Source organism: Bradysia coprophila (genome assembly GCF_014529535.1).
Source record: "Bradysia coprophila strain Holo2 chromosome X unlocalized genomic scaffold, BU_Bcop_v1 contig_98, whole genome shotgun sequence".
NCBI classification, from domain to species: Eukaryota; Metazoa; Arthropoda; class Insecta; order Diptera; family Sciaridae; genus Bradysia; species Bradysia coprophila.
This window is the reverse complement of record NW_023503371.1, coordinates 330,058-355,654: the sequence shown is the minus strand read 5'-3', so window position 1 is coordinate 355,654 and position 25,597 is coordinate 330,058. Positions and strand designations below refer to the sequence as shown.

The following is a 25,597-nucleotide window of genomic DNA, read 5'->3' as shown; positions in this document are numbered from 1 at the left end:
TTTCGGTGATTACGTTGTACAGTCATCCGGTTGACACTACAAAACCCAAAACCGTTTTAGTGTGTTTAAACTGTAAGACGGTTTTTTATCTGCAGCGCTGTCATGCATGAAATTTCTGTAACAGAATATGACTCATAACACCGTTTGCAATTACCATATTGTGATCGCTTCAAACAAAAATGAGATGTTAGCCCACAAAGGTGATAATGTACTTGCAGCTAACTTAACTATAATAGCAATCACATTCACGCCGTAACTGTGACGTATGTATCGAACTTTAACGCATAGTGGACTACTTTAACGCCCATGTTTTGATATTTGTTGTATGACGTCAGCGTAAACTGTCAGTTAAAAATGTTTACATTTTTGACGCACTTATGGCATGAATTACGTTCGTTTAGAGGATAAACTGGCAGCAGAATTTTCGTTTCTTTTCGATTTATTTTGGAGTTACGAGTAAGGTTTCTCACAGGTCAGATTTAGATCAAACCGTATGATTTACAAGTAACCTGAAATGATTCGAATCTAAGTTGCCCAAACTGAAGTTGTTTAATCGGTTTTTAGTCTTAGCAGTTGAAAACTGAGTTAGATTCAGATGTGCTAATAAATATGTTTAAATATTGCTGTTACCTCATCTTCGAAGTCACAGTATAAGAGCAAACAAAATTGATACTAGCTATATGGTTCTGTTCGTTCGAGTGATAAAATTGAAAAATTAATCAAAAAGACTTATCTGAGTCATTGTAGTCATTGTTGCGGTTGCACCCTTTAACCAACCTGTACAACGTAATTATCGAAAATAAATTATTTCAAATCAACGCACCCACAAACGTAGAGTTACACTTTCATTGCAGCACACTGATTGCTCATTTAATAATGTTTTACTCGCAACACCGTACGGAAATGGATTCATTACCTGATGACATTTGCGAGCTGCGTGATGTAAACTCATTTAGGACATTGCTACTTTGACTAGTGGGATTATAATCTATGAATAGTTAAATGTAGAAAGGGGACGTGTCGTATAAGCGAATTATAAGAAAAATGATAAATATTATTGCATCTTTCTACATCTACACGATCGAAAAGAATGATTTGTGACAACAGCGGGAATAAAATGTCACTTTCATTTTTGTCATAATTCGCTAGGGCAACACGTTTGTTTTATGCTTTTGATTATTCATGTATAGCACTTGTTATCGACGTCTGACTCGTTAAAATAGCAATATCCCAAACAAGGAATTATTCTAGTGATTTTACATCAGAAAAAAAAACGTTTTCATTTTAACTTTAACTTCAAAAATTAATCAATTTATCAAAAAAAAAATCGAAAAAAGAAATTTAGTTATGGTTCTGTACTGATAGTTTAAATTATTAACAAAAGGAAGAAACTTTTTTGTTTATTTTATTTCTGTTATGGATATATTTGTGAATTTTGTGGTTTTTATTTTTTATTAGTTCTTAAACGAAAAAAAAAGAAAACAAAACAAAAAAACGATTTTTTTTTTAAATTATACACGTTCCGTATATATGAATTTATTTGAATTATTTTTTTTTTCTTTTTTTTCTGAAATTTGTTTACAAGTGAATTCAAAACAAGTAAAAAAACACTTTGCATTTAGGGTAAAGATTAATTATTAAAAAATGTAAAATATATTTGATGAAAAATGAAGAAGATGGTGGGGAGAAAGAAGAAGAAGAAGATGAAGAGAAAAAAAAGCAAAAAAATACGAAAAAAATGATAAGTAAGAATATTGAAGAAAACAATCCAAAGGTATATTTGATGATATTTTTTGCCTTAAATTTACATATACATACGATTTAGTAGTATTTATTGATAAAAATAAAGCTTTTTATTATTATTACAATTTATTAATTATATGAAGAAGAAGAAAAAGATGATGAGAAGATGAAAAATAATTAAAAGAAAACAAGAAGAAGAAATGCTACAAAGTAAAAATTATTTGAAAATAGTGAAAAATAAAGAAAGGAAAAAAAACTCATAAAAAAACAAAACAAAAAAATGGATCAAATCCAAATTTTACAAAAGTTATAATATATTATCCAAGAAGCAAATAATGAAAAAAAAAAATTTAAATCTACCTATTATCTCTGATAATAATTAAAGTTCCTTGAAAGGTTTTTTTAATTGTTAAATATAATTCTTAAGTTCGATGATGATTTTTTTGTTCGAATTTCTAAAAAAAAATTGCACAAATTTTGTTCATTTAGAAAAACCTGTTTTTTTTGTTCAGTTTTTATTTAAAAAAAGGCTTTTTTTAGAGTCGTTAATTTAGTTATATATTAGTCGATATAGTAAATAAGAGTACCTCTACACACTTGATCCCTGTTTTTTTTTTATTATTTAAATTTAAATTTTTGTTAATTAATTTACTTACTTTTATTTCTTTTTTAATTATTTGTGTTGTGAAATCTTTTTTGTTTATTTTTTAACTTTAGATCGTAGTGTTGAATACATAGTCAGGAATTTGTAAATTAAGAATTTCAAACTTGCCTGCATTATTGTTCGCGAATGATTTTATTTGTATAATAATTCAAGCCATTTTTTATGCGATTACAATGTGCACTTCCGTTTACAAAAAAAAAATCGTTCGTAAAACATTCGGTAGTGTGCAATTCGCTGAAATCTTTTTTGTTTAATTCTGTTTGGAAATAAAATAAAGTAAAAACTACTTCGTGTGACAATTCGTGCATCCCACTAAACCGCGACTATCTTAGGAAACTCTATAGGAGCCAGTGAATATTTTTTTTTAAATTAGAATAGAATCAGTTTTAATCGTAATGTGAATATCGTAACTATTAGAAATTGTGTTCCCGGTGGTAGAGAAAACAAAAAGCAAAAAGAAAGAAAAAAAACGTCAATATTTTGTGTTCATTAACGGTGTGTTATTTCTCATCAAAGAAAATTATATTTTTTTTTCAAAGAATTTATTTACCTGCTTTTACAAGTATCACCATCATCGAAGGCCAAAATTTTATCTTACAATTTTTTTTCGAAGCGAGACATCGCTTTTTTTTTGTCCGTCTATATTCCAACAATCCAACAAATTTACATTGATCGGAGACAACGTATTATATTATACAATCGGTATCTCTCAAGACATTTCGACAATATTGTTTTACATTTTAAAATTACAAATTGAATGCTGTTGAATGGAAAAATGAATCGCTCTGAAGCGGAAGATATATTTTTCATTTTTTGTTGTTTGCTAGGATTCTAATATATTTAAACAATTGACCAGCATCAGCCTTCCCTCTGGCTAACCTTTCTAGTGTTGTAACTATTTAGCCAACTATTCAGAATATCCATGTTCCAGCTCTGTGATTTGTATAAAAAAAATTGTTTAAAGAATGTGTAAACTAGTTGCCTAAAGTAAGCCCTTTACACAGAACGGACATCCATAGTATACGTTATTCGAATCGGTTCCGTTAACAATTTACTTTAGGGATTAGTTTATTATACACAGTAATCCAAATGAATATTTACGACAACGTATTTACCAAAGTTAGTGAGAGAAAAAAGAAATCTTTAATATTCTGTCGGTAGCGTGAACGGAGGATATTAAAAAAATGAATAGAATAGAATCTCGATGGGAAACGAACCGTTTAACACCGCCTATTTATAACAATGTCGGATATTAATTCACAGCCAAGCAAAACAATGGTTTCGTATTTTATTTTAAATTGATATAGTCAAAGCTGTATAATATACTTGATGCTTTGATTCATACAAAGAAGAAAATCTTGTACATATCCATAGTAAGAAAAAATCATTTTTTTTTTCTTTCTCTGTATTGTGATTCAGTCCTTCAAATCAATATGTGGCTTGTGGTTACAGTGTTCGTCATTTTATGAATTCCGGCTCACGATAGAAAATTAGGAATAGGATTTTATTTTTCAATTCTTTCTCGGACAAATTTATTTTTGTAGATTTTTTTCGTTAGTTTTAGACTTAGTTATCTTCTCAGGTTTTTTTTATAGAAATTTGTTGTTCATTACAATTTCCCTTTTTTTGTTTCGTTTACATAAGGATTGGTTTATTGTAATATTGTACACACACTTCTCCTATTTTTTTTTTTATTATTATTATTATCTTAAGTCATTTTTTATTATTATATAGAATTATTATGGTGTGATTATTACATTTCGTTCTTTATTTTAACATATCCCCAAACGCTTTTTTATTTCTATATTTTTTTTTTGGTGATTGTTGTTGAAACATTTAGTCGCCTTGAACATAGTTATACTTCATTAGAACCAATTCTTTATTCCATTAGGTCATAAGTTTTTTTTTATTAGATTTTTAGTTTTTAAAATTGATTTTTTTTTTATTTAAACAAAAAGATTGTTTTTTAACTTTTAACATATCAAATAAAAAAAGAAAAAAAAGCAAAAAAAAAGATATTTGAAAGAATATTCAACGTTTATTACCATCATAATTTGCTTCAATTTAATTGATTTTCTATTTGCCAAAATTTTTGTTAACTTTTTCATTAACAAAACTGAAAACTGTAGCAAAAAAAATTAAACAAACAAAAAACTTCGAGAAAAAAATTAAGTTTTCGAATAAAAAGAAAAAAAAATCATTTAAATACTGAAAGTGCCATAATTTTATTTATTTATTTTTTGTCTTTAACTCTTTATTTTGTCTTAGCATTTAAAATATTTTTTTTTAAAAGTTGTTTTCTATTTTTGAACAAAAAGCGAATTGTATAAATTCATCAATGAATCAGAGTGGTGAAAAAAAAGAAAACATGAAACCGTATAGAATTCAAACAAGAAAAAAAAACAACCAAACAATAAACGAAAGAAGAAATATATGTTGAAAATGTGCAAAAAAGTAGGTAATTACACCTTGTTGATTATGTCCTGTGTATGAACAATTTATATAAACAAAAAAAAACAACCCCAAAACCAACCATTTTTTTTTTAATTAAAACGACAAGAAGCAATATTTTTCCTGAATTTTTATAGAATCAAAATTGTATTGAATTTTATGCAGAATACTTAAAGAAAAAAAAATCGATTTTCGAATATATTAATCCACATGTGACGCAAATTATAATTTTTATTTTTTTAATCCAATAAAGCGAAATGAACAGCCTATAGAATCTATTATTATTATGTGACACATGAAAATATATTCTCTTTTTTATCACGTATTATACAATATATTAGAAAACTACAATGTGAAGGTTTTTCTATTTAAAAAAAAAATTAATAAAAATAAAACAAAAAAAATTGCTTACGAAAATAGGTTTGTTTTTAACAAACAATACTTGAACAAATAAAACGAAAGGAATTCATGCAGCAAGACTTTCTCCTTTCCGAAATTTTTCATTCACAAGAATTTAGCAATTGTTACAAAGCGACAAACAAAAATCAAAAAAAAAACTTCGAATTTGTCACAAGAACTTTAATCTGATCGTCTGCTAGAAGTTGCGATGTTTTCCGGATTTAGAGTTAATTTACGAGTCCAAGTATGAGAATGTCAGATTACAGTTCTTCGGACAGTTATTAAATAACCAAATTTATTGACGAAAATACAAAAATTATTGCAAAAAAGCACCGTTAGAAGCAAAATGGAGGAGAAATTTGTTTGTCCTTGTGTCAAAACGAAATCAAAGAAAAAACAAAGAAATTGATAAAAGGAAGGTAAAACAAACGTTAAAAAGAAAACCAAAAGTTTAATAGATTCACCGAAAAAGTGATAGTTGAATAGAAACATTTTTATGTGTATATATGCTCACTATTTACCAAATAATTTATTCAAACAGAAAAGAACACACAACATTAGAGAAAAGAGAAGACAGATCGATTGACAATGTAAAATTAAAAATATCTTAAGAAGAACCAGCATTTACTTTTAAAAACAAAAAAAAAGTTAAAAGTTTTATCAGCACATTTACACATTAAAATAACAAAGAAACAGCAACACACACGAGAGAATAAAATACACCTGCATGACAAGCGCGATCAATGCATTTGATAAAATCTAAGATCAAAATTGAATGTTGAATTAAATGTCACATTGAAGACGAGAAGGAGCTTCCACTATGCTCATATGGCAAACATTTAATTATTTTTGTGGATTATAGTGATGTGTCTTTTAGTCAGAAAAACAGCATGGAAAAAAGACTCAAAAATGCAATGGGCAGAAACCAAATTAGGTCGTCAAACTTGACCAGTTTCCACCAATAATTTCTTTCTTCTGATAAGCTCGTTTAGATTTTAGCATAGTTTTCAAAAGTCTGAACCCCATATGGGATCACTGTGCACAGTCGTGATTGAGTTATTCAAAGAAATTTGCCAGCTATACAAGTATTGAGACATGAGCTATCGAATATGTAAACGTACAGGAAGGTAATTAGATTTTTGAAAATGCATTTGTCATACACACTTTTTTTGGTGAACAAATAGAAACCCACACCCAATTTTCATCTGTTACTCGATGCTAATCAAAATATTTTTTTATTTATCCCTGGATTAAAACTAAGAAACGATTTTCGATCACAAACTTAATGACAAACATAAACACAAAAAATAGGAAAACCGAAAGTTTTAAAAATTGAAACCATTGCAATTACAAGTCAAAAACAAAATTATTAGACGCAAAAAGAATGAAAAATAAAGAGGAAAAAAAACCAATTAACAGAAATATATCCATTTTTATATTTACACAATACAGATTATGCTCCTTGGAACATTTTAAATTCAGAAAATTGAATTTAAAACTAAAAATTTATTAAAAAGAAAAAGAAAAATATTGCGGTATTGTGATAGAATTTTTCGATAATTTTTACAAATTATGACCCAGTAGACATGTACAAAGAAAAAAAATTAAATTTAAATTTAAATTAATAGATACTCCATATTGCCATTATTTTATTGAATAATATATTATACAATTGAAAAAAAAAAAGAAGAAAAGAAAAAATTTAATGATTACACACGACAAAAATGCTTTTTATTTTTGGCGATTAAATAAAAATAATGAAGAAATGAAATGAAATGAAAAAAATTATATTTATACATCAACCACAAATAAATGAAAGAAAAAAAAAACAAAAAATTATATCTTAAAAAGAAAATACGATACATATTAAATGTACATTATTAAAATGTGTATTCAAACAATGAAAATTCCCAGTCAAAATTTGAAAATCTTTACATTTCTTTGTAGATTTTACCTTAGAGTGAAATTATTGCAACAAACAACAAACAAACAAACAAAAATACTTATACTGAATAATAAGCAATACAAAAAACCTTTTACCATTTTATTCTTCTTTCCTTTCAACAATTTTATCCCGATTTTATTTTCATCCTGGCTCCACAAAAACATCGATTCAGCAAATGCGATCCACAAAATTAGCCGATTGACAGTGTGACTCCATCATAAAATTTTATTGCTGCAGAGTCGAATTGTTATATCAATTGTCAGATTCGGACCGATATAACTATTCCAAGATCAAAAGTTAAAATTTACTAAAAGTGGCCTATTTTGATAATAGATTGGACATTACCGGTTGAAGTAAAAACACCATCTCTACATCAACGCATTACACCGAAAAGCTCTGAGTTGGTCTTTTTTACATGAGTGTTGTAGCGAAAATATTTCATTACATTTGACTACTTTCGACCTCGCCACTTTGAGCATGTAAATTACAATAATCATAACTCTGCAAGGTTGGGAGAGACATTATAAGTTACGATTCTATGTGAATTTGATCTCAGCTTCGCCTAGAATCAGCATAATTCACACGAAAACTAGTCTCACCTGGTGAAACATCAATCAAACAATCGGTTTCCGACCAGTATGCAGCACTCGGTTTCTAATCATGCTTTAAAATTGATTGATAAAAAATATGCTTCCCTAATGCGTCAGCGGTTTAGTAGAAAAGAACTAAAAATATTGACAGAAAGTGAACAGAAATATCGCCTTCCACCTACAGTTTAGAAAAAAATGCTTTGAGAAGCCAGTACAAAACCGTTCCAAAACAGGTCACTGGTAGTGAAAGATCGTCTACGTATATAGTCTGACGATGTGAGCAACATGTTTATTGAACTTTTTATTTTGTTTTTTCCCGTAGTCATCTAATGAATATTTATGAAGGAAAGACCGACACCCTAAGGTAGTTTAAATTACAAAACAGTCACTATAAATAAGCCATTGCTTCGGCTCTTTTGTACACTATTGAATGTGTTAGTCTAGTCGATAAGGGCAAACGTTTACCAAAATTAGTTGCTCAAACAGCACTTAAAATTCTTCTAAACTTTTTCTAACAAGAAGAGACCAAAAAAATTTTGCCCAAAAAATGATGTCTCTTCTTGTTACAATACTTTTAGAAATATTTTAAGTGCTGTTTGAGCAACTGATTTTGGTAAACGTTTGCCCTTATCGACTAGACTATGTGTTTTCGATCGGTACTTTTAATGAAATCTCATGCGACACTTGCAATTTTTTCTAAATACCCACACACACACAAACTTTACCGATCGTATGCACATAAATCAGAATCGCTTACGACAAATTCAAAACCATTAGTAGCGGTTTCAAAATACAATTAAAAACTAAAAATATTGTTTCGTAGCAATAGAGAGCTGGATATTTTTCCTATATATCTTGAAAATGTCCCGCTTGACAAAGACGAATAATAAGTAAATGAAGAAGAATAACAATTATAATCATTCCATCCAAAAAAAAATGTTTAACCTAACCATGTTTCATTCACAAATTTACTTTTCCTTTTTTATTTAAATTTTGTCGACTTTTCTCCATTAGAAAAAAATGGGTTAGTCATCAAGAAAAACCAAACAAACTAAAAATCTACTACTTATAATCATAACTTTTCTATTCCTTTTTCTTGGTTGTGCTATTGCACTGGTGTTTGTTGAACCATTGGATCAACGAACGAAAAAAACAAACAAATCGTATCCTTAATGTGTTTTAAATGTGTTTTTACGCCACACTTTCGTAAAATATTTATGTCTTCCTAGTCTCTCACTTTATATCGTCGTAATAATAATTAATAAATAAAGTAAACGAAAGAAAAAAACAAAATGTGTGAGCGACGCCGATACGAACATTTCTCCAGATGAACACTAAATCGAACCATATATATTTTGGTTGAACGTTTCCTACAAATAAAATGCTTCTAAACTGATATATAAGATGGTTTATCACATGATTAAGCACCGCAAGCTTATTACAGCTTCATAGCTTGTAAAGATGTTGCATCCTAAAAAAAATAATTGAAAATTTAATTGAACAAAAATTTAATGCACCCGTTAATATTGATGTTTTTAAAAGTAAAAATTAAGATCCTCAAGAAACGTACGAGTATCAGTGGAACGCACTACTTGTATCAGTTTAGAACTAACCTATGGACAAACGAACAGGTCCACTGAAAATCAGTTGATACAATGTTATTTAAATGAAGCATCTCAAAATCAAGCACTGGAATATATAGAATTTAAAACTGTGGCTAACTTGATAGTTGCAGGCGAGAAATTAACATTTTTTTTCTCGAAACATATTATATAATTCTGTATGGTAACCAGCAGAATGTTTTGTCAATTACTGAGAAAACAACACAGTAGGTTTTATTATCTCGAACCGATTATCTGTTATTTTTACTATTCAAATGATTGCTTTTAAGATGCTTTACTGTAACCGACTTATCGTCAATATAGAAACGGAAAAGCCTCAAATATTTTGAGTATTTTAGGTTTTTGACGGTTAGAATACTGATTGAAGGTGGTTCACCCATCGGAAATATATAACGTGATTTTACAAAGAAGGTGAGAAAAATCTGTACCAAACGATGATTTTTAAGTAGAAGTAATTGACAAAAAAAACGTTCATTTTCCTCAAATTTTGCATTAAAAAAAATAATTTATTTTCTTATGTTCATTTTGCCTTTATGTTCACTCACAAACGGCTGTTAGTATATTTCAATTTAATGATAATTATTAACAAAAAAATGAGAAAAAAAATGTAAAACCCTTTTTAACATTTTAAAAAACAAATTTAAGAATAAAATTTAAAATAAAAAGAATAATAATAATTCAGTTGATAGCCAGGACAATACGATTTTATTAAACAAAAAAAATGATGAAAAATAATGAAAAAAAAAGATAAAATTTATTTAGAAGTTCAATTAATCAAAATAAAATTAAGAAAAAAAAACAAACAAACATCATGTTTCATATACACACAAATTATTATATGGTAAATGTAAACTTAAAAATGTATATCTATATATTGTATGTATAAATAAACATTTAATTATATTCACACAAACTGAAATTAAAATTTAAAAAAAAACAAAAAATAATAACAAAAAAAAACAATTATCGTAATGTACATAAAAAGTATAAATATATATCGCAAAAGAAACGTAGAATTGATTTGGTTTTTTTCGTTTGTTTTTTTTTTCGTTTTTTGTTTCTGGCATTTCTGAGAGAAAAATACACATCGTAAAAAATATTATCAAACCAAACGCCCATGCTTATACTGAAAAGGTAAAATTATTAAATATCTAAAAAAAAGATAACAAAAAACTGTAATGAGATTATTTCCTTGCATCTAAAAAAAATAATAATCACGTGTAATCGAAGTGAATAAAGAAAAAAAAACCTAAAAAAATAATAGAAATAGAAAAACATTATTTACATCAATAATTGTATACTCGTACCATTTTTATTATAAAAGTAATATTTGGCTGCGGCTATTTATTTTTTGTGTGTTTTTTAATTCAATTATGCCTTTCTCTATTTATATATAAATATACACCTAAAAAACATAAATACAAGAAAAAATTAAATAAAAAAAAATATGAAGAAAAAAATGTTCTTAGCTATTTAGCTGTTGATAAAAATTGAATTAAAAACAGAAGATGAAATTTAAAAAAAAAGAAAAGAATAGAAGAAGAAGAAACTACCTAATTATGATTAAAAAATAATTAATTTAACTAAAATATACATTAATAATATTCATATATATCTCCATCAATGTATATGATTCATAGAAATGGAAAGATAAAGAAAAACAAAAAAACAAATATTGTGACTGAAAACTTTGCTTTACACAAAAAATAAATGAAAAAATATTTTAAGCCACTCGAAGAAAAGGGTCTTGAGATGGAATGCTGGAACCTAAAAGAAAAAAAACACAAGAAAACATTTAACATTTTTCGAGTATAAAAAATAGTGTTGTCTACTTTAACGAAAGAAAAATCTTTAAGAAAAAGATAGAAGAGATTAAGGAATCAAATAACTACAAAAGCGAGTTAACAGCAATAACTAATTGAACCATTATGAATATAAACCAATGTAAGCAATCTTCTTTATGTTTGAATATAAAAAAAAGAATTAAAAAATACGGAAAAAGTGAAATCTCTCAACAAGAAAAATACTAAATATTTACACTCAGTCACTTAATGTAACTTGCCTAAACCAAAATACTTGATTTTTTCAACTGAGATGATTTTTTTTAAATAAAACATTTTTCTTTAAATCGAACTGACGACTATTGTTTGAGAAATAGAAAGTTATGAACAAGAGTCATCCAAGCGGACTAAATATATTTATTTTATTTTTTTGGTGAGAAAAAAATGATTAAATTCTTTCACTAAAATAGTCAACAATAGTCTTAAATATATAGTCATCAGTCGGTGATCAAAACAATTTTAAAATTTACGACTCTGGTAGATTAAAAACTAAATAAATAAAATCATAATGCGTAGTTATCAAACAACGAAACACATTTCATTTTTTAATTTATACAACCTTCACTTACAACAAAGGAAGAACATTTTTAATTAAAATAAAAAGAAAATATGAATTTATACAACTTGAAAAACGTATTAATAACTTAAATTAAAATCCCTCTTAATTATGACGAATAAGCAATATTAAAAAAAGAAAAATTTTAAACAATAAAATATTTAAATGAAAACAAAAAAAATTAAAAAAAGAAAACTTTAGCATCCACTTAGCTAAAACTTAAACAAAACCATTTGATCGTGAAGTGTGCTGCTGCAAAAATGTGCACTGATGGCAGAAAAATAATTAAACTAAAAAATATAGAAAAAAATACTTTTAAATTCTTCAATCAAAAGTTGATAAAATTACGTAAAAAGAAGAAGAAAAAAAAATTAAGAAAAAATTATAAACAATCAGTATGTTGAAGACCATTAATGGTTGTGAAAATAATGAGAGATATAATATTTTTTCATCAATAAATTAAGATAATAAAAAAATTACTAAAATATACACACAATGCATCTGAAATATCAAATTGAAAGGAGAGAAAAATAAAATAAAATTTTTAAAACGATTAACAAAATATCTCAATTTTGAAAAAAAAGTAAAAGAAAAACAATTCTCAAATAATATGTTTGATTTTGCGATCGAATGCAAAATTTTGAATACATTTCCAAGCGCTTAGAAAGCACGTTGGACAGGCAAATATCGCGTTGTCACTATATATATAATTTGTTAAATTAATTTAAATTTCTTCTTAAGCCGTTCAACAGCATATATCGATTATCATTTCTCAGTATTTATCTTATGTCTAGTTAGTTTCAAGACCCAATGTTTGATAGTGATGACAAAATATTTTAACGAACTGTGAAGTGTGGTGACCCTAGCTTTAGTATTCGTTTTAAAGTAAAAATTTTGAAAAACGACTTCCCGCTTGACAAAGGAAAAGGACCCGTCCGTCCCAAATACAACGAGTGGTTTGATTTTTATCTTGCAATGTTTGCGAACGGAAAATAAAATTTTTACAAGACGGTACACTGTTAAACTTTGAAAACATTAAGGAAAACTTTTCACTTCAGAGTTTTTCTAACAAACTTCAACAGGTGGTGTCTTAAGGTTGGGTTTTATGCTAACTCTATTCACATAAAAATGCCTAAATTATTATCTATAATTCGTGCCATCTAAGCAACGGAAATTTTATGACGCATAATTTGAAATATTACGAACTATATTCACAAGCACAAATTAGTTGACTAAAAAAAATTGGCTGAACAAAGTTTATGAAAGTCATACTAAATAACATCCAACAATTAATTGTATTGTTGTTATATGCGAACGTCTCCTCCTTAGTTAGTTGGTTATCGATTTATTTTGCTAAATAGAACGCCAATCACTATTAAGTGATGGATTAGACCACTCATTACAATAAAAATTTGTTGGATAATGTCACAGAAGTGGCTATTAACCATTTTATTTTCTTAAAATCCTCGTTCCTAAAATTTTATTTTTCTATGGCCTAAAAAGAACGCAAAATTTGCAAAAGAATGGGGCTGTCAGCTGTCATATTGTTTGTTTCTTTAAGATATAAATCATACATTGTGGAAGTCATACCGCGGGTGTTTTGATAATTTATTCACAGGGTTACAAAGTGAAGGAACTGTATAGGTGTCTCCTTTTAAAAATGAAATAATTTTGAAAGAATTTGTTCATAAAAGTAAAAAAATAAATTAAATGAAGAAAAGATAAATAATGAAAAGCAAAACCACTAAAAAATTATTTTTTCGATACCTTTAAAAAACATATTTCACACAAAGATAATAATTAGTTTTAAACAAAAGAAAAATTTCTTTGTAGTCATTTTTAGTACAAAGAAAAGAAAAGAAAGAAAAACAAAAGAATATTTACCAAGATGTATAAAGATTCGTTGATTATTTTTTTCCTTTTTCGCATCATGAAAATATTAAGTTAAGTTAATTTTTATCGAATCTAAATTAAAAGAAAAACCAAATTGGATTCATTCAACAATAAACAAACAAAACATTTGTAATGGTTCTAGGTTAAACCTATGGGTTCTTTTTTTTAAATGACATTTTTAATTTTATTATTGAAGAAAAGAAAAAGAAAAACAAAAAACAAAAATGTGAATATTTACATAATCGTATATTTTTTCATATATATAAACAAAAATATATATATGTATAAGCCATGTTTTCCGCCTTTTTTATTATTAAACAAATAAGAATTATACACTATTTATTATGATTATGAAATGAATAATTAAAAAATAAAAAAATAAAAAAAAAAACATTAAAAATGAAGAATAAAAAACATTTAAAAAAAATTTAGTTAGTGTCGTTGTTGATGTTCTTAGAAAAATATACCAAAACAAAGAAAAAAAAGTAAAAAAAAAACAACCAGTTGCTCATTATGTAAATCATAAATTTACCTTTTAAGAAAACATATTATTTTGTGCCACATTTTTTTTAAGATGCGATGCGATTTATTAAAAAGAAGAAGAAAAAAAATGAGAAAAGAAATATGAGGGCAAATACATATCACAACTTTCGTTAATTTGAGGAAGAAGATGAAAAAAAATGGAAAATAAATGAAATTATACATTCAATTTAAAACCTATCGTTAAGCACAATGAGAAAATAATGAAGAAAAACAAAATATATTTTTTCTGCGAGTTTTTAGAGCGCATTTTCATTTTTTGGTTGATTTATATGGAAATAAAAATAATTAAAAAAAAATAGGAAAATAGCAATAGAGATGACATTATGGAAACCAATGCATTAATATTGTGTCCTTCAACCTATGTAGAAATTCACAAGCTAATTTAGATTGTTTATCAACAAAATAAAGTAAAATGAAGAAAAAAGAATTTAAAAAAATAATAATAAAATGCAAATTATAATGCAAACATTACGTATATGTACAATAACACTATATATCTGATGTCATAACATGTGATGTCACATTCAACAAGTCAGTTTAACTCCTACTTATATACTAAATAATATAATGTATTACAACCAACAATAATTATCAAAATTAGACACATTAATGACGTCGATTAAAATATATAAATGAAAAATGATGGGAAAGAACAATCTATAAAATTTTGTGTTTTTAAAATGGAACAGTCTGATATTTTAGCAGGGACCGTATTACGGGGGAAAATTTTCCAATATTTTCTTGAATTTTCCTAGATGTTCCCATTTTTTTTACCTAGATTTAGGAAAATGAAGGATAATTCGGAAAAATGTTGGAAAATTTGTGGAACAGAAAATAAAAAAAACAAAAAGGGACATTTCAGACTGTGCAATTTTAAAAGTGAAGATCTTTTACATTGGATTTCAAGGACGAATTTTTACTGAAAAAATCAATAGAAAAACACTGAACCAAGATTTTATCAAAAAAATAAATTAAATTAAAAATTAATGAACGATTTCATAAATAATGTTGTGAGAAAAGAGTTATATTTTATGCAATTACGTTGTGTGATGTTCACGTTTCCATTGCAGTGCATATCGCGTTTCATATACCTACAAAATTTGTCAATGTAATTCCACATTTCAGTTCAATTTCCGTAAAATGTGAGGTCGATTAAATGTCGGACAATTTTTTTAAAAACCTACTTTAACTTAAACCTATCTGCTTAATAAGCATAGAATTGATCGGATTGAATTGTTCTGTGTGAATAAGATGAATATTGCAATTCGATTAAGGAGAGTTTTTTTTGAACATCTTTCAGCAACCGGTTGCATATAAATAACCAAATCTAAGCCCTAAACTATACATCAAAACGATAGAAAAGAATATTTTAAACAAAAAAATAATAATAAAAAACCATTTTACAATAAATTAAAAGAATAAATGAATGTTACAAAATAAAATGATGAAAAAAAACGAAAAAATTTATTGTGTCTTAGTCCATGTCGTAACGAATTTAAAATGATTATATTTATCTTAAATCAAATATTTAAAAATGAAAAAGAAATGAAAAGAAAATGGAAATTTTAAATGAAAAAAAGGTACATCAAAAATTTACACTAAATATTATTAATATAAATTGTTCAATTCCAAAGATCACAAGTTTTTTTTATAAAATATACTTATACACTTAATAACTACACAACATATTTTTATTAGATTTTTTTTTATTTTTTACCTTCTTTTACGGTTTACAAAAAAAGGAAAAACTACGTCATTTTTTGTGCGATATTATTTACAAAGGTTTTGGTTAGAATTATCGATTTTTCTTGTCTTAATATCTTATGTTTTTAGGGTTTTAATTTTTTTTTGTTTAGATTTAACAATTGTATTTTGTTTATTTATGAAAATAAAAGAAAAAGTTTTTAGTATTACATCATTTCGGTTTGTTTTCATTTTGTTCTTATTTTATTTTTCTTTCATCCCTCGCCCACTATAAAACCAATCACGACAATATTTTCCTTAAACTAAATTTAAACATTCCCTATCAGAAGGCATTTTTTTCCGACCATTGATCATTTGTAATATATTAATGTAGCCAAATGCATTAATGTACCAGAAGAAGCGGAATTTGGTAACGTTCCATTTGGCAGTGTTGCCGCAGGCTATTTTTATGAAGGCTTCATTTTGTACGAAACAAACTTCACTCTACAAGTTTTTCAGCTATTTTCATGATTTTGCACTCACAACACATCCGTTGACGTTTCCACGGTGAATGCCACAGACTTTTTTTATTGAAAAAATATCCTAAGGCTTTTATCTTTACAACTTGTTTGTTTATATCCAATCGAGCACTCAGTCCACTCAGCCTGAGATGGATACTCGTTTTTATGAAACGTAATTTATCTGAAAATCATTAAAAGGTATTGCAGGCAGGAATTTGCTTCACCTGTCAGTCCACACATTTAATCAAAACTGCTTAACTGTTCACACGGTTTTACCACTACCGCACGCGTGCGTGTAACACCTTCATCTGTATAAACAAGTATACAGTTTTGATTGTATGAGTGGATCAGCTGAAAAACAGCTGAAGCAAATTCATGCTAAAATTGCACTGTCTTTAACTGTAGTTTTCGATTTAAACAATTACAACATCTCATTTGTCATCCTTAGTAAAGCAAGAGTAAAGAGATGTGAATTTGAAAGAAAATCTTTTTTTTTAAATAGATGATGTGTCATAAGAAGGTTCAATCAATGCAGTCAATTTCCAAACTGCTTACAGAAGGCCTCTCCAAATCAGAAAACGGAATTGACGAATTCAGTCAATTGTTAAAATTTGATTTAAATAACAATCGATAGAAGGAATCAAAAGTTAGAAAAATTTTCCTATCTTTAAGAATGGTTGAATTGAATACTTTTTGTTGTATTAATAAATGAAAAAGGGCTACCGATCGTTAATAATCCTCACATTTCTATTCACCTCTGGCTTTTCTCTGTGTAGGTAGCAATGAACCGTCTATTATCCATTTTCTACTGTTTCTATGGTTGGTTTTTTTTATGATTTAGGTAACACAAACATTACTTCCACTAAAATACTTGGAAATGAAATTTTATATGTTTCAATTAGACTTTTTGATGTACATATCAATCAAATACAGCAAATACTTAGCAACTTAGACTCACAATTCCTCTCTCTATTTTCCTCTCAGCATTGGTTGATTAAATTTAGTAAATGCTAGGCGAAATGGAAATTGAAGTAGGACTTCCTAATCCGTCGAAATGACACTACTTCAAAGAATATATTCCCTACTAAGACTTCTCCTTTTGACCGAATTAGGTCTCTAGAACGCGTGTAGTCAGGTTGTAATCTGATGTTACTTAAGTACAGCTTTGAATGTAAAAGACAACTTGACTATTTTTATTTTTATTAATTGTTTAAATTAAAAACGAATTTATTTCGCGATAAAAAAAAATACTTTTCCTACAACCAAAATAGGAAGAAAAAAAAACACCAAAGACAATGACACTTCTGGTGAACAAGAAGTCATTGACCAAAAATCTTTATTAAGTTAAGTTTGTCCGCGACAAAGTTATACCTCAGCCAATTAAAAAAAAAATTAACAAAAAATATATATTAAAAACATGCGACGCTACTGTCAACCGTTGCTATAAAAAAGAGAAGATGAAAATAAATGTTTCGAAGCTATCATGGATGGATTAAGTATTTATACATTGAAAGAATGAAAGAAAAGAAAATTATGCAGAATTTAAAAATTTGATCTGTTAGTACTAAAGAAATTGTGCTCTGTTTAGAATTACAAGTTATGAACATTACGAGTATATAATATATATATATACAACACACTCCATCACTATTATAATAATAATATAAATAATAAAATGAAATAAAAAATTATATACAAAAAAAAAATTATTTACCAATCTACATTAAAAAGTATATTAGATTTAAATTATATAGCATGTAGATATACACACACGATTCATTACTACGTAACATATTTACATTTTGATGCCGTAGCTCATTTTAAAAATGAAGGAAATGAAAAAAGAAGAAAAATATTTGAAGTGACAAAATAAGAATTTAACTGAAACAACAGCTAAAACGGAAGAGATTGAGATTCACAATTGTTTTTAAATTGAACAAAATGAAGGACAAGAAAATGATGTGAAAGAAAATACCTAACACATTTCTAATTAAAAATGATTATAAAATTATGATTGAAGGCAGTCATAGAACAATATTTACTAAAAAAGGAGAAGAAAAATTGAAAGAAGTAACTAAAAAAAATTGCCTGTATTTTCGTTTAATCAGGGTTTAAGAAAATATTTGAAAAACTACTTAATGAAAGAAAAAAAAACAGAAAAAAATATCTACATCATTATTATATATATATATATTTAGAGTAAATATTGTAAATTTTTTCGCTGCTTATCGATATTTTTCGATCAGATTAAAAAAAAATACTAAAAAAAATGCAATATTCGTGATATAAAAAATATAAAACTTTTTTTTAGTCATATATTATACTTACTTATTGTATTAAATAATATGTGGTTCTTTTTCTTCAAAATAAAAAAAAAACCCAAAATTGGAACAAAATTTTAGTAATTTCATTTTGTATAAGATGAGAGACCTTCCATATGTTATTGATGTCAATGCAACAACACGAAATTCCGAAACCAAACTTTATTTAAGGAATTTGTTTATTTTCTGTGATGCAACACCAGACGAAAATAGCTTACAACCTTTTTGACTTTTCTTCAATCCACACATAGAATCCACCTACAACTTGACTATAATGAATGTATTGGCTTCTTCCCCATTAGTAGAGGTCCATGCTAGTGTAAAGGTCCAAAAATAGTTCGGTTAATAGTAGAATTTTGAAATTTGGACCAGTGGTTAATGTTGCTAGCTTGATTCAAAAACGATTGACAGACCTTGAAAAAGTGCCATCCACCGTCCACCACCCACTTTTAGAGGTTGGCCTTGCTTCTGCACCTTTTCTTTGAGACGGCTATATTGCTGCTACGCTACTCAGATTAGTCTCAAATGAAAGCTAGAGGTTGAAAGTTTTTTTACGCCAAGAAAATTTTCAGAATTTTTAATTTTCCAATGAAATTTTCCGAATTTTCCTACAAAATTGTTAAAAATTGTAACGTTCATATATATCTACACATATACATACTTTAGATGTATGTGTGATACACCAAACAAAAGGTACTGCCGAAGCCAATCAGGTATTTTCTAAAAATCGGTTGAGTGGATCGTGAGGTAAAGCCCTTTGAGTGAGGCTTTGGTACTAGTCTATAGGTGTTTCTCGAGTTTAGATTGAATAAATTTCAACCAATTTCCACGATTTCTTCTTATTTAGTGGATATTGACATTATTATGAACGAGAACAAAGCTTTTTGAAAATCAGCCCTATGTATTCTGAGCTAGGGCCCTTGGACTCAAAGGCTAGCTCAAAGACCTTGGGAGTATTTTGTATACAGACCAAATAAATTTTATTGCATTTTGATGATTTTTTCTCAATTTGAAAGGTATTGACACTAAAAATCTGGGGAGCAAAAGTTCATGTAAATCGGCTAATGGGATCATCAGCCAGAGTCAACAGATTCAGCGTTTCTGGAGCTACTCGGTCGTACAACGATAGGTAGTGTTTTTTCCTCTATCTCGAGTAAAACCCAATTTTCATGATCTCTTTTTTGCTCTTTGGATTTATTTCTTTTGGAAGGTAATGAGGACAGCATAGCCTTGGTACTACTTTCAGTTGTCTAACAAAATGGCCATCTGTCGCCATATTAGTCTTAAGTAAAAATGACCCTAAAACACGAAGAACATTGTGATTGGCCATATGGTAGGTGTGTTTCAGCCATTCAGTTTGTGTGTATCTATGTGGGTATAATTGAACTATAATTGACCCTCATATAGCAAAATACATATATATATATATATATATATATATATAGCTAGGTTAAGAGTATGGCAAGGCATTTCCTCGTCCTTTCGATTTCGACGGGCTTGGCAATTGTTTTTGAATCATGCTAGCAACATTAACCACTGGTCCAAATTTCAGAATTCTACTATTAACTGAACTATTTTTAGGCTATGGACCTCTACTACATAGACCTTTCTAACATTTTCCATTTTGGCGACTGATGTGAATTTGATTGGTTAGTACTTGTAAGCCCAAACGCGCTGCAATAAGCAGACAACGCTCTTCAAGCATGAATGGTACTCTTAATAGCGGACTGACACTGGACGGTGTATCAAATAAATTTTGGCACTGTAAAAAAAAATTGTAAAAAATTTTCATCCAAAATAGTACTGTATTTGGCAACTGTCACTCGAAGCACTTTTGCTTGAAGTACGTTGCTGGTGCTGCAGAAAAAAAATCGAAGTTAGCAGATAATACCACAGTAAGTGGGCAAACATCTAAAAATAGGCGGCATTTACTTGGTCTACCGTGTGTACAATAACAGTCTTAAGACCTATTACTGAAGAAGTTCTTTTCGAAAATAAAAACGCTTTTGTTTCTTAAGAGACATCGATGCTTTCCTGAAAAGCATACATTTGGGCGTTTTTTAAATACCGGGTTTTAGGTTACTTTTGATGATATCTTTCCACCAGAATCCTTTTTCAAAAATATATGACCGCAATGACGACCACGAATGTGTTATCTTTCAACAGAAAATAGATTTCGTTGCAGCAGCTCTGAGGAAAAGGAGCAGTTTCTGAAAATTTCGGTAACTGCTGACTTTTTTCAGAGCTGGTCAAGCGACTACACCCATAACTAATTTTTATTTTAAGCTAACACATTCGTGATCGTTATTGCAGGCGTCCATTTTTCAAAAAGGTTTCTGATGAAAAGATACTATCATCACAAATGAAACGCAAATGTAGGCAAAAATTTTAGTTAAGTACCGGTGCCTCTTAATCAAAACAAACTGAGAAAATGGTATACGATATGCTTAGCAAATCTGCTCCCCTTAGATATATCACAGGTTGCCAACCCACAAAATCCTTTGGGATAAATATTGTTAAACAATCTAGCATCACAAGTGAATTGTATGTACGTCTGACGACCACAAGTAGCGCTATTTGTTCAAACGAGAACATAACAAGATTGTAACAAAAACGAAAAATTGTATTGACCTTAAGGATCTGAACACTTGTTTGAAGTAGAAATTTTGAAAAGTGTACAAAATCGATACAGGTTATTGATAACAGATGGCGTTGCAATAGGACAACTACGAATACCTGATTTGTTCTAACACTTTTTTCTTGTGACAATGCATAAATTTTTGGATGCTTGCACACTTCCTGTAGTATTATCTCCTAGCCTATTACTTTGATTGTATTGTTCCTTTTTTGTAGTCGCTTGGAGGCTATGCATTTTCAGTCAACAAGTATTGATTTATTGTAGGTACAGTTCTGCAAGAACATATTTTTGTAAAGCTATCAGTCAACCTCGCCTTCAACAGTGAGTTTAATCGTAATTCACCAAAATTTGAATATTATTTTACTATAAATTTCGTGTTCTCAATATCTAAAAAAACCCATTATCAGAGTTACTGTTTCACTTTAATTTATTAAATTACAATAGAATACATGACACAGCGAGTCCAACTGACTTTTCTTCCAAATCAATTTTTCAATAGCTTCAAGCGAATAGCAAACAATTAAAATTAACCTGGAAACGGTGCCAATGGAACGTTTGAAATTGAATCGTAAGTCGGTGGTTTTTCGCCCGGAAACGGAGCTAATGGTACATGATTCGACTGTTGAAATTGTCCCGATTGCATATCGCCAGTCGGTCGTCTTCGATGCAAATTATCATAGTTGAACAGGTAGTCGTCTATCGGTTGATTTGCATGAAATGTTGCGAATGTTGCCAATGGAGTACCATTTTGATCAATGGTTGGTTGGATTGGCGCAAATGATGGAGCTGACGGTCGGTATTGAGGGTTGTATTTGGTGTCATTACGATTGGAATTCTGATTGATTGGACTGATGTTGTGAAAATTGTTTGTTTTCGTTGGATTCGTAGAATTGCTGTTATAAGAGTTATAGCTAGGATACGTTGGATACGTTGGATACGTTGGAGTTGTTCTATTCGACACAGGATAGATGATATTGTTAGGAAAACTTGGTTGCGGATGAAAATTAGAAAAATTGTTTGGCGATGGTATATGAGGATGAAGTGTATTCTGAGGTCGATAAGGAGGATAAGTTGGATTTGTGCGATTGATGTTATAGTGGTTATAGCTAGGATACGTAGGATACGTTGGGGTTGTTCTATTCGAAACGGGATAATTAGAATTGTTGGGAAAACTTGGTTGCGGATGAAAATTAGAAAAATTATTTGGGGATGCTACATGAGGTGGAAGTGTGTTTTGAGGTCTGTAAGGAGGATATGTTGGATTGGTACGATTGATGTTATAATGATGAAAACTAGGGTTCGTCGGAATGGTTCTATTCGATGCAGGATACGTTGGATTTGTTTGATTAAATCGGTTGAATGATCCTGAAATGGAAGGATCATTGAGACACGTCAATACAACGGGACACTAACAATTAAAATTCACCTGTTGGATAGAACGAGGGTGGAGTCGTGACTGGAGGCTTCACAGTAGTTGTACCTATGAAATAGATTTTGTTTTTTAGTTTTACAAAGACAAATGAATTATATTGAGCTCTTACTGAATTGTCCATAAGGTTGATAGGTAGACGGCGGTGTTGTTTGAGGATTATAATTGGGGTTCCATCCGAAAGAACTGAAGTTGTTAGTGCCGTAATTATTTCCGGGATTTTGGAAAGATGAATTTCTGTTGAAGTAATTGGAGTTCGGATTTGGAGGGTGACCTTGGAAAATTATATTTTTCTACAATTAAATCTTTATGAAAAGTAAATTAATTTTCTACAATACCTTTTGCGTAGTACGGCTGCGGGGTTGTGTTGGGATTCTGAGGATAAAGTGTTGGATACAACGATTTTTGGGTGGTTGAATCTATTAAAAAATGTTGTAATCGTTAAAAATTTGTTGAATGGAGGGACAAAATAAAATTGGAAGGTGAAAGAACTAGGAAAATGTTTTTCCAAAAATAATGTCTGTCAGCAGGTCAGGGACTTCTACCGTAAAACTTATTTAGCAGGATCAGAAAGTCTACTTTCCAATCAACGTTATTTTTACCAAAGTCAAACTGTGAAACTGCAAAACGTTCCAAGAATGATTGTTCCCACTTTCAAGAAAATTTTGCCAAAAAAGCTAAGTACTGAGTAAAAACTGAGTATAAGAAAATTGATCAAGATTTACTCGATGGACATTGCTACGTTCACACTTGAATTTTTCGATTATCCGGTGAAAAATAATTATTTATTTACAGATGAAAGAAAATAAGATATTACCTAAACCGCGAAACGCTCTAGTTGAAATTTCCTATTTTCTTCCAAACACAATGTGTTTCATATGTTCGCGGCGTGTTAACCCATTTTTCTCCACAAAACAAAATCAATTTGTTACACAATTTGTCAAAACACACACAAAGTGATATGGGGTAGAAAATTTCGATTTTCTCCCCTGTCAAAGGAAGAGATGAGAAAAGAGACATTTTCTACCCCGAATTGTCACTAGAAACATCATCAACAATACATCATTTTCTCATGGCCTTTTGAGTGGAGAAAATAGGGTTAATAGCACCACAAGAAATACTTATTTCCATACAAAAGTGTCTAAAAACAGTCGTACAAAACAGATACTCAAAAAAATTCTTATAAAATCCGAGAAGACATTTGGCGTTAAAACATGTAAATACCATCAGACTGCTTCAAACAATATCCTCTTAATAATTTTGCGAGTGTTGAATGATCGCTTCAAAAGTTGTTGGTTGTTTGTCAACATTATTATTGACCTTTGCAATACAGCGGTGTTTCGTAACTTCTGAGCAAACAACATTTTTACACCAATCTTATTTTCACAGACCACTATATCCACTATATCCACATTTGTGGGTGCACATTTCATGCATACCATACCATTCGATTTTTTTTTTTTCAATATGCAAATGTTGCCGAACTAAATATGACTGCTACAGCACACTGTCAACACTTACAAGAATTCAGATTGTCATTGTTACCCCAATATTGATTCTGAAGATAACTGTCGTAATACGGATTTGATCCATTAAAATTTAGACCCTGTGGCCGACACGAAGCCAAGGGTATTTGAAACGCAATTAGCAAATATGCAACGACTTCCATTAACATGATGTTCTTGGATTTAAGAGCGAAGTTCAACTGATATGCGATCATTTTATTAATTAAAATTATTTATAAATACAAACATAAATATGATTACATCAGCAATATCGTAGAGTGTTTTTGCTCGAGCATCGAAATGTTGTTCTATTCAAGATGTGGTAGGTTCTTTAGAAGTCATAAAATATTCGAATCAATTCTGTATGCGTATGACATAGTGTGTATAAGTGAGCTCACTCTAAGCGGTTGTACAACATGTGATTGTAACTGTGTAACATAGTCGTGCAAAATTTATTGGTCAGCTGTATGATTACTAATGATTAGGTGAAAAGTCTTTTAAATGAAATTTTTTATTGACCTATACATGGTAAGAATTGACAGTCAAAAACATATCTGAGTGTGAGCCAGGGCCTATTTCTGCGAACGTCCAAAAACCGAATTTTTCCATAATTTCTAACTGTTTTGGCAACTCCGGAGCTCAGCCTTATGTTTTAGCCGGCTCTCAATGATTTATGTTTGATTATTGACGCTCTCATCTTTCAAATTAATCATGCTCGTCTTCATTTGAAACCTGATAGTGTCAAGAAATAATCGAGAGTCAGTTAAAACGCAAGGCTGATTCAGCAGTTGCCAAAACCGTTCGAAATGGTGAAAAATTTGGTTTTTAGATGTTCGCGGTTTTTGGAAATTGTTGGCAATTTTTTGGAAATTTTTCCGTATGTGTAAAAATCCAATCACAATTTTTCTTAGACAAAACAAATGTATTAATTGAAATAAACCTGGAAATGGTACTTAGTTTCACCATCTCAGACGTCAATAATTTCCACAGTCTGATACTGCTTTCAATCTAAGTATTTTCAATATATTATCAACAAAATCTTTTACATGCTTTTGTTTTCCCTATGGTAGAAAGTGACTTATTGCACACCTAGTGAAAACAAGAAATTTGGTTTAGGTTTCAAAAGCATGTAATAGTATATTTCAACATACCCCAATACACACAAGATGTATGGGTATTTTGAAAGTTATTTTTCTGTAATAGTAAGAGTGTGTTGGTGTGCATTCCTTCCCAACCGTTACTTTCCTTCTCGA

General features: G+C 29.0%; 1 protein-coding gene and 1 long non-coding RNA gene across 3 annotated transcripts; one reads left to right on the top strand and one right to left on the bottom strand.

The window, feature by feature from the left end:
* The first annotated feature begins 2,304 nt into the window (after positions 1 to 2,304).
* LOC119070596 lies at positions 2,305 to 15,395 on the top strand. Its single transcript, XR_005086535.1, has 3 exons — positions 2,305 to 2,316; positions 3,086 to 3,090; positions 12,907 to 15,395. It is a non-coding gene; the product is annotated as an uncharacterized LOC119070596 (long non-coding RNA).
* Positions 15,396 to 21,800: 6,405 nt separating this feature from the next.
* LOC119070591 (adhesive plaque matrix protein-like) lies at positions 21,801 to 24,544 on the bottom strand. 2 transcript variants are annotated; one of them, XM_037175008.1, is made up of 6 exons: positions 24,361 to 24,544; positions 23,178 to 23,258; positions 22,952 to 23,113; positions 22,837 to 22,890; positions 22,667 to 22,775; positions 21,801 to 22,480 (listed from the first exon to the last, which is right to left on the bottom strand). In XM_037175008.1, exons 1-6 carry the CDS (start codon positions 24,512 to 24,514, stop codon positions 21,937 to 21,939), a joined length of 1,104 nt encoding a protein of 367 aa, XP_037030903.1. In that variant the 5' UTR covers positions 24,515 to 24,544; the 3' UTR covers positions 21,801 to 21,936. The 2 variants fall into 2 exon arrangements, with proteins under 2 accessions (XP_037030903.1, XP_037030902.1); XM_037175007.1 differs by having other exon boundaries at positions 21,802 to 22,775.
* Positions 24,545 to 25,597: the final 1,053 nt, after the last annotated feature.